The sequence below is a fragment of the Oryza sativa genome, chromosome 1 (assembly GCF_034140825.1).
Source record: "Oryza sativa Japonica Group chromosome 1, ASM3414082v1".
NCBI classification, from domain to species: domain Eukaryota; kingdom Viridiplantae; phylum Streptophyta; class Magnoliopsida; order Poales; family Poaceae; genus Oryza; species Oryza sativa.
This window is the reverse complement of record NC_089035.1, coordinates 40,134,715-40,149,696: the sequence shown is the minus strand read 5'-3', so window position 1 is coordinate 40,149,696 and position 14,982 is coordinate 40,134,715. Positions and strand designations below refer to the sequence as shown.

At 45.5% G+C, this 14,982-nt stretch overlaps 1 protein-coding gene across 1 annotated transcript; it reads right to left on the bottom strand.

Annotated features, from left to right (window-relative positions):
* Positions 1-12,375: 12,375 nt before the first annotated feature.
* LOC4324982 (cysteine proteinase EP-B 1) lies at positions 12,376-14,024 on the bottom strand. The gene has a single exon (NM_001428167.1). It carries the CDS (start codon positions 13,873-13,875, stop codon positions 12,760-12,762), a length of 1,116 nt encoding a protein of 371 aa, NP_001415096.1. The 5' UTR covers positions 13,876-14,024; the 3' UTR covers positions 12,376-12,759.
* Between the last annotated feature and the right edge of the window lie 958 nt (positions 14,025-14,982).

The following is a 14,982-nucleotide window of genomic DNA, read 5'->3' as shown; positions in this document are numbered from 1 at the left end:
ATTCTTCTCTCCTCAATTCCAGTGAAAAAAAAAAAGAGGAGAGGGGAGGAGAAGAGAAGAAGGGGCGAAGCCCTGCCGGATTCAGACGCCGATTTCAGGTAATATTCATAGATCCTATATCCTATATGTGACTATTGAGTTAAATAGTGTGTATTCTTTAAAAATTTGTTTGAATAAATGCATTATATTTTTAGGGTTTTAGTTGTACTAATCAAGAAGTGCGTATTGTAGATATCGGTAACTACGTAGATCTGCTAGTTTGGAATTAATACATTACCGTTGCATTGGCTTACACAAGAAGATATTACGTTGTAGATGTTTATTGCATGAAAGAGTAATATGATCTAGTTATTTCGTTGACAGATATGTCGAACAAACAAATATTCCAAGTTTACCATGGACCAGGAAACGTCCGTTACGGGCCAACTGGGGTAGATCTGTCAGATTTCATTGTATCAGAAAGGGGAATTGATAGACCGGCTGAGAGGAGTGTACCTTCTATAAAAGGATGGTTAATGAGGGGCTTGAGAGTTGATCCACAGACAAGTGACATAACAATCAATGTTTTAGTAAGTCGGGCAACTGAGGGTTTTTATTGGGAACTAATGACAGTTCAAAACTCTCGAGTGTGGAGATGGTATTTGGAAAATGCATTGCAACGCGGGTGGCCTCTAGCTTTGGTTCCGTTTGTTCACCCGAAGGATCCAGGTGTGCAGACGAACATGGATGATGGCGAGGGACCAAGTGCTGAAGTAAACGAGACTTCTGTGGAGGAGGTCAACGCACGAGAGGACGGGGGCGTAGTAGCTCCAGTGGGCATTCAACCAGGTGGAGTGGCCGACGAGGGGGAGACTGTCGGTGCCATTGTGGATGAAATGGAGAGGGAGGATTCTGACAACGAGCGTGTAGAGGAAGGTGATTCGTCAGATGATGAGACGGATATTAATCCAGCAGAATGGGCTAGTGAGGATTTTTCTGGGCTGATCGTCTCTGAAGAGGATAGTGTGAGATGGGAGTACAAAGAAAATGAGGTTATTCAGGGAGCGATTTATAGTAGAGGAGAAGATATGAAGGAGGCGGTAAAACATTTTGCAGTGTCACTTCATAGAGAGTTTTGGGTTGCCAAGTCGAACCGGTCGCAATATGAAGTTCGGTGTGTTAAGGAAAAAGATCGTTGTCCCTGGAGAGTGCACGCGTATAAGGGGAAATGGAAGAATTATTGGACAGTGTCAGTTGTTACCAAGCATACATGTTTTCTACCTGGTGTTCAGAAATACCACAGGAGCATTACATGTGCATTTGTTGCATCTGAGATGTATGCGCATGTCATCGATAATCTCACATATGAACCAAGGTCAATAATCCGATACATTGAAGAGACATACAAGTATACTATTAGCTATGCCAAGGCCTGGAGGGCCAAACAGAAAATAATAGAGATGAGATTTGGAACTTACAAAGCCTCATATGACAATTTGCCACGCCTGCTTGATGTTATCGAGGAAAGAAACCCTGGGAGCTCTTACGAAGTGAAGAAATTCCCCTCAATTGAACATCCTGGCAAGAGTGTGCTGTAAAGGGCGTTCTTAGCTCTACATGCATGCAAGATGGCATTCGTGAACTGTCGTCCTGTTCTCTGCATTGATGGGACATTCTTGCAGGAAAGTATCGGGGCCAGATACTAACAGCAATAGGGGTAGATGGGAACAATCAGGTATTGCCCTTGGCATTTGCTTTTGTTGAGAGTGAGAATACCGACAGCTGGTACTGGTTCCTGAAATTGGTTAAAACAAAAGTTGTTGGTATGAGGCCAAATGTATGCCTGATACATGATAGGCACGCTGGCATTCTGCGAGCGATAGGAGAGTTGCAGTTTGGGAGTATGGAACGAGGATACCCCGGTGTTTGGGAAGATGTACAGAGTAGGTGGTGCATGCGTCATATGGGAGCTAATTTCTTCAAGCAATTCAAGAACAAGGAGCTCATGAACATGTTCAAGAGGCTGTGCAATCAGAACCAGGAGAAAAAATTCAATGAGCTTTGGAAGAGATTAGATGAGTTGACAGCTAAATGCAGTGATCAGCGTGCAGCGGCTCCATCGACCGCCGTTGCTGACCCTCCTCAAGCTCTTGAATCTCTCCCAACGGATAGTCCAACATTGGTTAGAAGAACTGGAATGGAGATTCGGAAATTTTCTCAGTGGATTCTGCATGAACCAAAAGAGAAATGGGCCAAGGCGTATGACACAGGTGGTGCTAGATATGGAATAATGACAACAAATTTGGCAGAAGTTTACAACTGGGTGATGCGCGGTGTCCGTGGACTGCCACTAGTTGGCATAGTGGAGTTCATTTTACATGGGACATGCAGGTATTTTAGGGATCGGTTCCAGGCAGTTCTTCCCTCTATGCCGAACAACAGCATTTTGTTTGGAGCTTTCATGCAGAAAAAGCTAGAGGAGTTGCGTAAAAAGGCTATGAAACATCGAGCTCTAGTGCAAGGTACCCAACAGCACAGGTTTGAGATACTATGTCAAGATAAGGCAGGCAGGGGTATCTACCGCAAGAGAGTGAAGCATGAGTGTGTTCTCAAAGCCGACGGCACATGTCATTGCTCTTGTGCAAAGCCGAAGCTGCTCCACAGGCCATGCACCCATGTCATTGCTGCCGCAGCGGAGTGTGGCATACCAGATGCAGTATATGTGTCACAGTACTTCAGTAAGCAAGCAATATATCATACATGGAGCGGCGAGATTTATGGGTTCGGCATAGCTGGGGAGTTCACAGAGACTAACGATGAAGTACTCAATATTCCTGACCCATCGAAGCTCCGAGGCAAGGCTGGAAGGAGGAGGACTCGTCGCATCCGCAACAATATGGACGAGTCGGAGGCTGGCAGGGTGAAGCGTTGCAGCAAATACAATGAACATGGGCACACCTACAAGCATTGTCCTAAAGACAAGGAGAAACCAAGTGCGGCGGAGGCAGGACTATCAGGATCAGCAGCAGATGGAGCTCGCCCTACGGGTGAAGGCACTACCTCCACTCGACCACGTCCTAGGCGTCGTCGTGCCACGTCTGGCTACGTGGTGTAGTTCTTATGTTCTATGTCGGCATGTGGATTTGCTTGTAATTCGTTTCGAACTTATCGATGTGTTTATGTTTCGTCGTGTAATGTCAGACTTCGGCATGTCATGTCTTTAGGTCTCGTGATGTCAATACAGAGAATGGATAGACACCAGAAGGGTTCTAACTCCACATAGCCGTGTTGTGCAGCTTGAACTACCAGAGCAATACAGGGTTACTAAAGCGCGGTTTGAGAGAGGAGAGGGATCCTCACGTAGGGGTTAGCTATTATCGGACAACTTGGCATATTGAAATTTCTACTGTCATGCTTCCTTGTCCCATTACTACATCGTCGTTGTGTTCAACTATTGCACTACCTTCCTCCTAGTTCGAATCTAATATCATCTATGTAACCGCAATGCAAATAGTTGTATCATGTTCAAATTGTACTACTATTTCTTCATGTTACATAATTCTCCTTGTTTAAGTCCATATAATGTTTCTACGACCCAGACTGCGATAGGCCTATATAAATTATCCGAGTAATAATACATCGAATAAGGTACAAAATAATACCTCACTTAACATATGAAATTGCGCAACAACCAACTTCAATACATTTTTATAACAATATTAACAAGTTTACCAATAAATACTTCTTTATTTATTATTAACATAACATAGAAAAATCTTTTGGCCGTACTTTTTCATCTGGGACCCAGATGAAAAAAGTACGGCCGCAAGCTCTTTATGGGCGGCCAAAATTGCAATTAGCCCCTTGCCGCCCTCTGTACGAGCGGCAAGGGCCTAATCGCAATTTTGGCCGACGGCGGCAGACGGCGCGGTCGACCCATCGTCTGCCACGTCAGCTTGCCGCCCACCATTAGGGCGGCAGGGGCTATTTCTGCAATTTTTTTGTCGATAGATTATTTCTGTAAATATTAAAAAAAAATCTAAAAACGAAAAAAATTCGCCTGTAGACTACAGATCAGATGGGCTGAGCCCAATGCGACAGTGCGGGGGCCGGCCAGAGTTACAGTCTGTGCGGTTTCGATGTGTTGAACTGAAGGTCTGATGATGCAGCCGGCCTGAGTGTACAGGAACCCCATCTTCCAGCCCATCAGATCCTGGGACGTTTGTCTGCAGTACTGTGGCTACAGTGACAGTCACAGTGTCACGTACTTACAGCGGCGCACCTGATAGGCTAGCTTTGGGTACTCACTGCCTGTCCCTGGTTGCGCGGAATAATTACGCAACGACCAAGCTCTGTCGAGTGCTGTGGTAGTATCATCTGAATTCTGAAATTCGCCGGTATAGCTTGTGAAAAGAACATGCTATACAAGCTGCTACTGCTAGTAGTGCCATACTGCCATGTCTCACGTACAGGCTGATGTTGCACTGTGCAGCTGAATGTACAGTAGCAGCAGGGGCACATACGGTACGAGTACAGCATCATCACTGCAATAGTGTACATAAGCGATTAACCGGCCATCTTTACAGGGATCCCTCGTCAGTCAATTCCTCGGATCGAACAAGGATAGGAGTGTCCTCGTATTGGTGCAAATGGTGCTACTATAAAACAGTAGAAAAGAGAGATAGGCCCAACCATTTTCATTTCATTACAAGGTAGACCCATATCCATAAACACCTTTATGCACATACAAACCACTCACACATCCGTGAATTTGTTCCTTTAACACACGCTTAAAAAGAAGAAATTCGGTGATAAATACTTAATCTCATTAAATTTCTATCGATCTCCTAACAACGTGGTCGCCGTGATTTGAGCCTTGATAAGTGGAGGTATGCACCTACGACCCCAACATCACCATTGCTTTTTCAAGCTAAACTATATATTTAAGAGCTCTCGGGTTAAGTGCTGAGATGGCTAGATCGATCTACCTAGCCCGGCCGTGCCATGTCCACTCTAAGACATAACAACAGTGTCGAACCATGTTGGTTAGGGGTGACAATAGAGCGGGTGAACCTGAAACGTCCCCTTCCCCAATCCTCAACGTCTACTTCGGGGCAAAATATGCTCTCATCTCATCTTAAGCGAGTTCCCGTACCCCTAACCAGGGCCCTGCAAGGCATGGGACGAGAGTTGATGCGACAAGGAGGAAGGATGATGGTCGATGGCTTGACAAAGCCTGCATGCAGAACACAATGGTGGAGTAATAAAGAGAATTAGCAGACCTGATCAGCATGTTAGGGATGATTGCAATCGTTGGGCATTTAGGGGTCAAGAACATCGCCAATTGCTGGGCCATCTCCTTGCTCGAGTTGGTGGAGGAAAAAGAGGTCGGCCGTTGCTCATTGGTACCAGGAGGAAGAGCGTGAGAGGTGCTAGGTAGCACGTTGTGCGATGTACACGAGTTCTGCGACGATGGTATTATGCATGGTTGGATGGATTGGATTGCATATGGCATATGGGCTGCCATGGACTGATCCATCCTTTGATGGAGTAATAATCAATTGTATATATATTTTGATGGATAGTTACTATGTTATTGTTTGGCCCCCATGTGGCCTCGTGGGTAAACTATCAAACCCGCTCTACCTCTAGTCGGTTTCAGGGCGATGCACCCCCAATGGGTCCTCGCTATTGGGAAAACCTGCCATCCCTAAGCATGACGATAACATCGAATATAAGGACAAGTAAACATAACAACATCCAGGTACAACGATAATTTTTTTATCTTTTTGTAAAAGTTATGGTTTCTCAAAAATTCTGGACAAAATGGTATATTGGCAAAACAAGTAAACAAAAAAGTCCTATATATCATTTTATTTGTTGTTTATGGGACACTGTTACTATTTTGGGTTTCCGTTTCTAGATGATTCAACTATACAGTATACTAGCTCTAAAAAAAAACTATACAGTATACTAGGCAAAACATTTGATACAAAACGAAAATGGTCATCGATACATTCGGGAAATTTACATGTTTTTTGCATTTACTCCTTAGCCAGGTCATGCACCGGTTTCAGTTTATTCTCTCTGCAGTGGCCGAATGCCCCCATTGCCCATTGGAGCGTTTGGTTGCACTCCTGCAGAGATTTCTTTCTTCTTCTTTTTTTTTTCGCGGGGACTCTAGCAGAGATAAATAAGATTAGTGGTATCATAATATTTCTGCACATAGTAATTTGTAGCGGTTCAAAATTATAACATGGGCACTGCAATTATTTTTACCGCTTATGTACGAAAATAGGATCGACAAGATCTCGCCTGATGAAGAGTAACCAAAGATATATATAGGGACAATCTTTGGAGTGTGTGGGCGTGACCGCGTCTCCTCCGTCATCTCATGATCTCGTCGCGATCGCGATCGCGCGGCCGGCCGGTGCGGCGCTGCCTACACGCATGTACGCGGCGAGCCCGCGCGCCCATGTACGCGCCGGCTCAACTATTCCACCGGCAGCGAGCCGCTGCCTACGTGCTGGGCTGCTGCGTAGTGCACCCGATGAGAGATGCGCGAGATGTGTGGTATGTACGCGTCACGGCAACAAACGGCGACGTGTATGTGTACGTCGTACGCGCGTACGTACTACGCGTGTGCCGGCCCAACCGCGGACTGCCCGGCAGGCCTCCTCCTGCGGGAGAAACACGACAGGTTGTTACCGGTCCGATGAAAAAAACACAATCAAAATCTCTACTACTTTAACAATGCGAGCGGCAGCGGCAAGTGCGATGAGAGCGGCGGCGGCGGCGGCGGCGAGCGTGAGAGAGCACGGCCGACGAGAGCGGGGCCGGCGAGCACGATGCAAGCGGCGGCGGTGTCGAGTGCGACGAGAGCAGCGGCGGCGAGCGCGACGAGAGTGCGGCCGGCGAGCGCGACGCAAGCAGCGGCGGTGGCGAGTGCGACGAGAGCAGCGGCGGCGAGAGTGACGAGAGCGCGACCGGCGAGCGCGACGCAAGCGGCGGCGGCAAGCGTGAGCGGCGAGGTTGAGCGGCGTGTTGCATGCCTGCATGCGACGCTTAAGGAATTAAACGAGGCGAGCGCGGGCGTGCTGCGGATTAATTGCGGGAGCGGCTATCGAATAGACACAAGGGTAATTTCGTCCACATAGTCTGCTGCGGTTCAGAACGTCGTTTAAATCGCAAACGAGGTTATGGCTAGAACAACGTTTTTTTCATATACGGAGGGAGTATATGAAAAACTACAGTAATTCAGCTCTAGACTTGAGATAATCTTGGCTTCTCACTGGTCAGTGGTCACTAATGATATTTTACGAAACAAATTGCCAAGTAGGAGTACATTGTTAGCGACCATATAAAAAGCTAAAGCACATTATATTTTTGTAATAGAGAGTGTACAGTACACTATAAGTACTAATAAAAAACTTCTCCACATCATCAATATTTGGCTTCACACGGATAGCAATTCAAACATGTATAATCCATCTCAACTCTATTTAAGAATTACTAGTGTCAAAACTTACCAAGAATTTAACAATACCTAAAATTTAATGGGTCGGATAGATAACCGCAAACAACTTCTATAATATTATAAACCGACTATAAGCACATGTAGTGGTGGAGCCAACGGTACCGTGAAGCCTAAATGACTAATAGCGTTTTTCAGTGGTCAACCAATTTTTTCGGACGTCGACGGTTATATGCAGATGAGTAGATGACTAATAGCGTTTTTGGGTGATCGACTAATTTTTTTAACAAAACATCATGGGTGCGAAGACGCAACTGCATATGCGTAATGCGTAATACTCACGTGGGCACAATGATTTAAATCCTATTGGATGAAATCATATACCCATGATTACACCAACCCGGCCTGTACTGGCCTACCGGGTACCCCGGTATTCCACCCAAAACACATTAGGCCCGAGCGCACTCTAGCTACCGCCCGCGCGCCTACGGTGGTTTCCATGCGCTCCGGCGTCCGGCCCCGCGCGCGCTGGATCGCTCGTCCACTCCTTCCACCGGCGCCGGCCTCCCCTGCCGATGCGCAAAATAATGCGTTCGCGTCTCGGGCAACAACCCGCGACGTATATACTTGTACGCGTGTGCCGGGTCTTGCCCCTCATGCAGTCAGGCTGACGGCAGTTTGGTAGGCACTCGCTGCCCTCCCTTTTGGCTTTTGGATCAAAGCTGCACCTGCACGCCCCTGCATGCTGCACCAATGCGTCGTACTCGTAGCTCGTGAGACGTGAAGGTTACCCACCAGAAAACTAGCTTCTCTTTACCGAGAACTAACCGCTCTCCGAAACGACGACATGCACACCAAACGCGACGACACGCGCGCACACACGCAGAGAGACACCAACCGCGCGGCAGCAGCGTGATCAGAGCGTGTGTCGGCGGTGTGCGTGCTTGTGCTTGGATCGGAAACAGCCGAGGCAGAGACAAGGGCTTGCGATTGGTACGTCTCGGAGAGGACACGGACGGCACGGCCGGGTTTGACCGGCAGCGGCCGGCGAGCTGAGGCGAGGGGGCCATGTGCATGTGCATGCGCGGGCGTGTGTACGCTAGCTGCCATACAATGCATGCATGATGCATGCACTGCTTCGATCGAGTTGCTGTGCGCCTCTTGGAAGGGTGCGGGTGACCGCGGTTTAACCAGCGGGCAACATGAGGCTTTTGCAGTTGCAGCGACCAGCAGCAGCGAGGAGTACTGCAGCGCATGGATCATTTATACAATTCATATATGCAAGCGTAGTTCCAAAGGTTGAGGCTCTTCTGGTGGTCGTGCCAGGCTTCGGTTTTTGAGCGTGTTGCTGTTCTGCTGGTACAGCGATCCGTACAAGTGCAATTTCTCTTAACGCTCATGATTCTCATAAGAAATTTTGAAGGATTCAGCTTTATAGGATTTTTCTTTTTCTAATTTGGTTGTTTAATTAAGGCCATATTTAGTTCCCAAAATAAAAAATTTCACGTTGTCACATCGAATATTTGGACATATGCATGGAGTATTAAATATAGGAAAAACTAATTACACAGATTGCGTGTAAATTATAAGACGAATCTTTTAAGCTTAATTGCGCCATGATTTGACAATGTGGTGTTACAGTAAACATTTACTAATGATGGATTAATTAGGCTTAATAAATTCGTCCCACAGTTTTCTGGTGGACTCTATAATTTGTTTTGTTATTAAACTACATTTAATACTTTTAATAATTCAAATGTGTGCCCGTATATCCGATGCGACAACCAAACCGGAATTTTTTTTCCAACTAAACAAGGCCTAAGATAGGACTGGAAGTTGATAATTTCTTTGTAGTATTGCTTTTCCATAGTTCAATTCTATAGGAATTTTTCACATGAGCTCACACCTCATGCATTTTACCTCTATTAAATCCTTCTCTCTTCGTATTTCTAGAAGGCAATCAAATTCCTATGATATTTTCGTGCGTGATATCACAGTTTATGAGTTCGCGAAAACAGATATTTTCATGCGCTTCTTTCCCCTAGCATAAACCGATCTGGCTGATTGCGTTGTGTATCAAAAAAATTTTTCCCTCTAATATATTGACATGTAATCTTTTTGCATGTTCGTGAAAAAAAAGGATATTTTCATGCGAGATATCTAAACACATCATCTTTAAAATTCCTGTGTTGTGAATTCCAATAAGAGCTACTACTAACTAGCTACTTCCTCCGTCCTCTAATATAAGAGATATTCATTATTTTCTTGTAACATTTGATCATTCGTTTTATTTAAAAAAATATGTAAATATAAAAAAAACGAAAAGTTATGCTTAAAGTATTTTGGATAATAAAGTAAGTCATAAATAAAATAATTAATAATTTCAAATTTTTTTAATAAGACGAATGGTCAAACAGTACAAGCAATATGTCAAAATCTCTTATATTAAGAGACGTAGGAAGTAGCTCTGAGTCACCAAATAAGATTCATCAGACAGTCTATTATTATTCTTGCTCTTACTACTACCCGTCGAGCTCAAGACAAAGGCAAATAGGAAATCACTTCTTGGTAAATTTTCTCTAGAATTAAATAAGCTACCAAAAATTATACTAGTGGTCAAACAATTTGATTATCGTTCAAGTTGTCCTACGGACTAAACTTGTTTTAATTTGTCACGCTTACTGTAATTCCCATGATTTTATACGATTACTGTACGTTCGGAAGAAACAAGAGACAGCTCTTGGGACTCTCGTTCTCGTAAGCGACGACGCGTAGTTAATTCCGGGAAAGAGAAGGCCATCTGCAGAATGCAACCATTGAACCCTGCGTAGATATATGTGGTTCACCTCAGCTGGTCGATCGGTCGGTCGCTCGATCCGGGGGTCACCACAATTAAGCTGCGTGGGCTGGCGTGCTCATGCCGTCATGCTCGCTTGCATGCACACAGGCACACAGCCTCTCATCTCCAAATCGGCGTGTAAAACTGTAAATTATCTAGCTCAAATTACTGTTTCTAAAAAACAATCCCTCCATCGATAAGAGTTATATCTATTTTATATTTAAGTATTTTCAAATAAGTTGCTTCTACCCGTCGAATAATTAATTAAATGAAGAGATAAATTAAATGTTTCATCAGAATCCGATAAGTCATCATAAGCATACATGTATGTATACACTTCTTGATCTTTATTACATGTAAGATTAGTTAATTTTTATTTGATTTTGGTGATAAAAGTAATACTCCGTTTATCCCAAAATAAATCTAATCCTAGAGATGAATGTGGACAGAGCGAGCATATATATATATATTTTTTTGGAAGGAGAGAGTGCATAGGCATGCAAGAGATAGAATTCTAGCTGTGCTGACCTGTTAAATTGTGCACCGATCAGTTCATACAGAACCTCAACCTAATTACTAATTACAAAAGACGAAAAATTCATTTATACTCTCACACATAATTTGATATTATTTATAGGGCGGCAAGCCGGCGGCAACATTAATTACCTACTCTATGTCATAGAACAATTTTCCTACCCTAGCGCTGTAAAGTTGTATTCTTCTATATAGCTGGAGTAATGTGGACGTAATTATTATTCCCTCCTTCAAAATTGATCATCATATAATAGAATTCAAAATTTCTTAAATTGATCATCATATAACCATATGGATACGGATTTCATCAGAATACAATAATACAGCACGAGAGAATGTGTGGATGCTAAGGTGTAATTGGCATGGTGTTTTAATTGTTGCATGTATTGTGGGAGAATATGTGCATGGTATCTTGATTGATGTGATTTAAATTATCATTGGTCTTGGTATATAAATATATATAATGATCATTTTAGGAAGGAGGGAGTAGGTTAAAAAAATTAATATAGAATTCAGTTTTAAATTTCTAAGGTGTAAGTTTTAAAAATATTTTATATAGACATTCAGTGTTAAAAACGCCATTGGGTTTTATGCAGAAGTCTACATTTAGCTCTCACACGTATGGCATGCCATCCGTTTGATTGAGTTGAGTAGATTAGTTACAGTATAACTGTATAAGAGATGGTGAATAGGTGTTGATGTTGATTGGAGATAAAGAAAAAGAGAAGATATGCGAAGTTTGGTAGCGGTGACTGGTGAGTGAAGATTATAAGGTGTGTATTGATCAACATCATTGTATATACAAAATAGTTAAATAACTACAGTACTACATATACGTGGAAAAAAAAGCAAAAGTTATACTCAAGTATTTTATACTTTAAATATAACTTGGTATTCAATCATATAAAAATGATCTGCTAATTTCTTGTAAGATGTGGTCACAGTTTTGTGGCTAACCACGCACTCTTTTGCTAAAGGTTAGATGCAAGAAAGATAGCCATATGTTCATACGCCAAACAAGTCATAATTTTCCTTTTATTTAATAAAAAAATAGATCCAATTCGACACCTCAAATATAGATCGGATCTTTTTTTATCTTTCAACTGTAAAACCGGTTATAATGACTCCTCAAACTATTAAAGTCATACAAAACAACTTACTGTTTTGAGGACGGTTCTCTTTGATGAAAAAAAAGACGTGTGCACCTTAAGTGGTCAGGAAAAATTGATTCGACCTATAATTAGGAGCCAGATTGGACTTTTTCCATTTTTATTTCTGTCAAAGTGCGTAGTCCACTTGTCGTCAGCCCACATAGCTATTCACAAGTCAAGCAGCACTTACCCAGAGCCCAGCCCACCACATGTAGGCCGTTTTGTTATCTCACTCGAATTGCAGAGCTAGCTAGACCAAAATACCAAATAGGCCGAATTCCTCTCCGGTTGCAAAGCTCTCGTCTTCGATTTTGGTTGCGAATCCCACGAGTCGTAACTCACATAAGTCATAGGAACGCCCAGCGAGACAAGCTAAAAACTGAAGCAATTGAGATAACTTTTTTTTGGATGAAATTTGGCATAACCTTAGTCTTTTTTGGATGAAATTTGGCATAACCTTAGTCATAACAACAACCTTCTTATATATATTTCCCGGTGCCACGAAGAACACCACATATAAGTTCAGTACATTACATGATAGATCGACCTCACCTCACATCTAAAACTTATTTAGCACACACGAAATAACACTAGTAACTTAGACGATTTCAGGTAATTCTTTTCCCTGATCGCCTCACACGAATTACATAAACACAAGGCAATTAACAAAGAGCAGCAACAATAATAGCACCATTTTGCAAGCTGGAGGAGGAGACGCGACCAGAGCCGTTGATCCAGGCTCGTAGGCGGGCACGTGTACGGCGGAGATGGCGCCGGCTCGATCACTGGGTTTCCTTGGCGCCAAGGGCGCGCCTTGGCGTGACACGATTTGGCGAGAACTTGACGGGGTAGGAGGCTTCCATGGCGATGCCGCAGAGGCCGCCGTCGTAGCCGGAGTCGCGCTGCATCCGGATGTAGCCGCCCTCGCCCCAGGCTGTGCCCCACGAGTTCTTGACGATCCAGTACTCCGTGCCGTCGTTGGTCTCGCCGTAGCCGACCACCGCGACGCCGTGGTCGAGGTCGGTGCCGCAGTCGCCGGCGAAGACGCCGTCGGAGTAGAACTGGAAGGACTGGTCGCCGGCGTCGATGGCGACGGAGACGGGCTGGTTGGCGACGGCCTTGGCGAGCGCGGCCTCGCTGTTGGCCGGCACGTTCTGGTGCCCGTCGATCACCACCAGCGGCGCGCGCCGCGCGCGGACGGCGTCGCACGTTCCGTTGGCGGCGCGGTACGGGTAGGCGGACTCGGTGGTGATGCCGCCGCTGTGCTTGATGTACTCGAACGCGTTCTCCATGAGCCCGCCCTGGCAGCCGCTGTTGTCCGCCGTGTCGCAGTCGATCAGCTCCTGCTCCGACAGCGACACCAGCCGCCCCGTCCGGATCGCGTTGATGCCCTCCACGGACACCACCGTGGAGAACGCCCAGCAGCTGCCGCACTTGCCCTGGTCCTTGACGCCGGTGACCGCGCCCTTGCGGCGCCAGTCGACGGCGCGGGGGAGGTCGCGGACGCCCTCGTACATGAACCCCGGGAGCGGCGGCGCGGCGAGGCCGTCGCGGCGGAGGTCGTTGGCGTGGGACCCGGCGAACGTGGCGCGGAACTCCTCTCTGCCCATGTCGCCGAAGCGGTTGAGCCGGAGGCGGTAGCCCCGGCCGCCGCGCTTGTTGTGCTCGTGGATGTACCTCACGTTGTCCTTGAACGCGCCGAACCGGCGGTGCTTCTCGCCGTGGTGGCGCGGCACGTGGTGGTGCTCCTGCCACCGCTCGTACAGATCCCACAGCGCCTCGTCGGACTCCAAATCCCTCTCGTCGAACGGTATCGCGGCGCACAGCTCCACCGCCGCCATGGCCATCAAAGCAGCCACCACCGCAAGAACCCTCCAGCTGCTAATAACCCTCCCCATGATCGATCGATCGCCACTAATTAATTAACTTTGCAACCGATCGATCGCAGTAGCAGTGGACTAGCTGCTCGTCGTGATCAGCTAGTTCTTGGGAGGGATTGGAATTGGAGGGTGAGGGCGATGAGGAGGAAGGAGAAGGGAGGAGACGTATTTATAGCTGGGATTTGCGGCGGGAAACGAGACGGATTTAAATGGGGGTAACAGAAAGATGCGTGCGATGGTGTCAGATTCAGCTAGGGAGTTGGGATGGACGGCTGCTACGTTAGCGGCGGGCTACGTGAGTTGCCAATGGCGTCGAAGATTCTGGCCAGATTCAAATACGGATCGATCGGTTTTTGTTCATGACTTGATTGAATCTAGTGTAGCTAGCTTAGGTGTGCAATTTTATGGATGCTAGTACTGGGTTGCTGGGAAGTTTATCACTGGGTGGTCGGGCTACGTGACGTGAGGAATGGCTGCTTTGCTCTGTGATTGATCGTAGCTTGGCTAGGACGGTATTAATGGCGGTCGTGGAGGCCGAGGGGCTGCGCCTGCGCGGCGTGTAGGAATTGGTTGCGATGAGGCAGAGCCGCAGAGACCACCGAGTTGTTGATACGTCGGTTGATCGGCTAGCTCTTACTCCCTCCATACTCGTAAAGTAAGTTATTTAGGACAGCGACACGGTCTCTAAAACACAACTTTAACTTCTTATTTTTATAAAAATATTCATTAAAAAGTGATATATGTATGTTATTTTTCAAGACAAATCTATTCATATAATTTTTATATTTTAAAACTCAACAACTTGATAGTTATTCATGATTTATATTCTCAAGGTTTGACTTAAACATTGTTCTAAACGATTTTCTTTACGAGTACGGAGGGAGTATCTTCTCCATGACAGATTTGGTTCGCGCTCTGAGTCTCACAGCCCAGTTTTTCACGGTTCAGGGCTTCAGGCTGCTCCAATTTCACGCACCGCTACCCACGGGAATTCTTCTGGTGCTCGTAATTAGACGAACTTAGTGCAGTTCTATGGACGTTGCTAATTTTGTTTTTGAAAAAAAATGATATTGAGTTTAGCTTGATATGGAGGATTGATCAAGTTAAACAGACTAGGCTGTGATG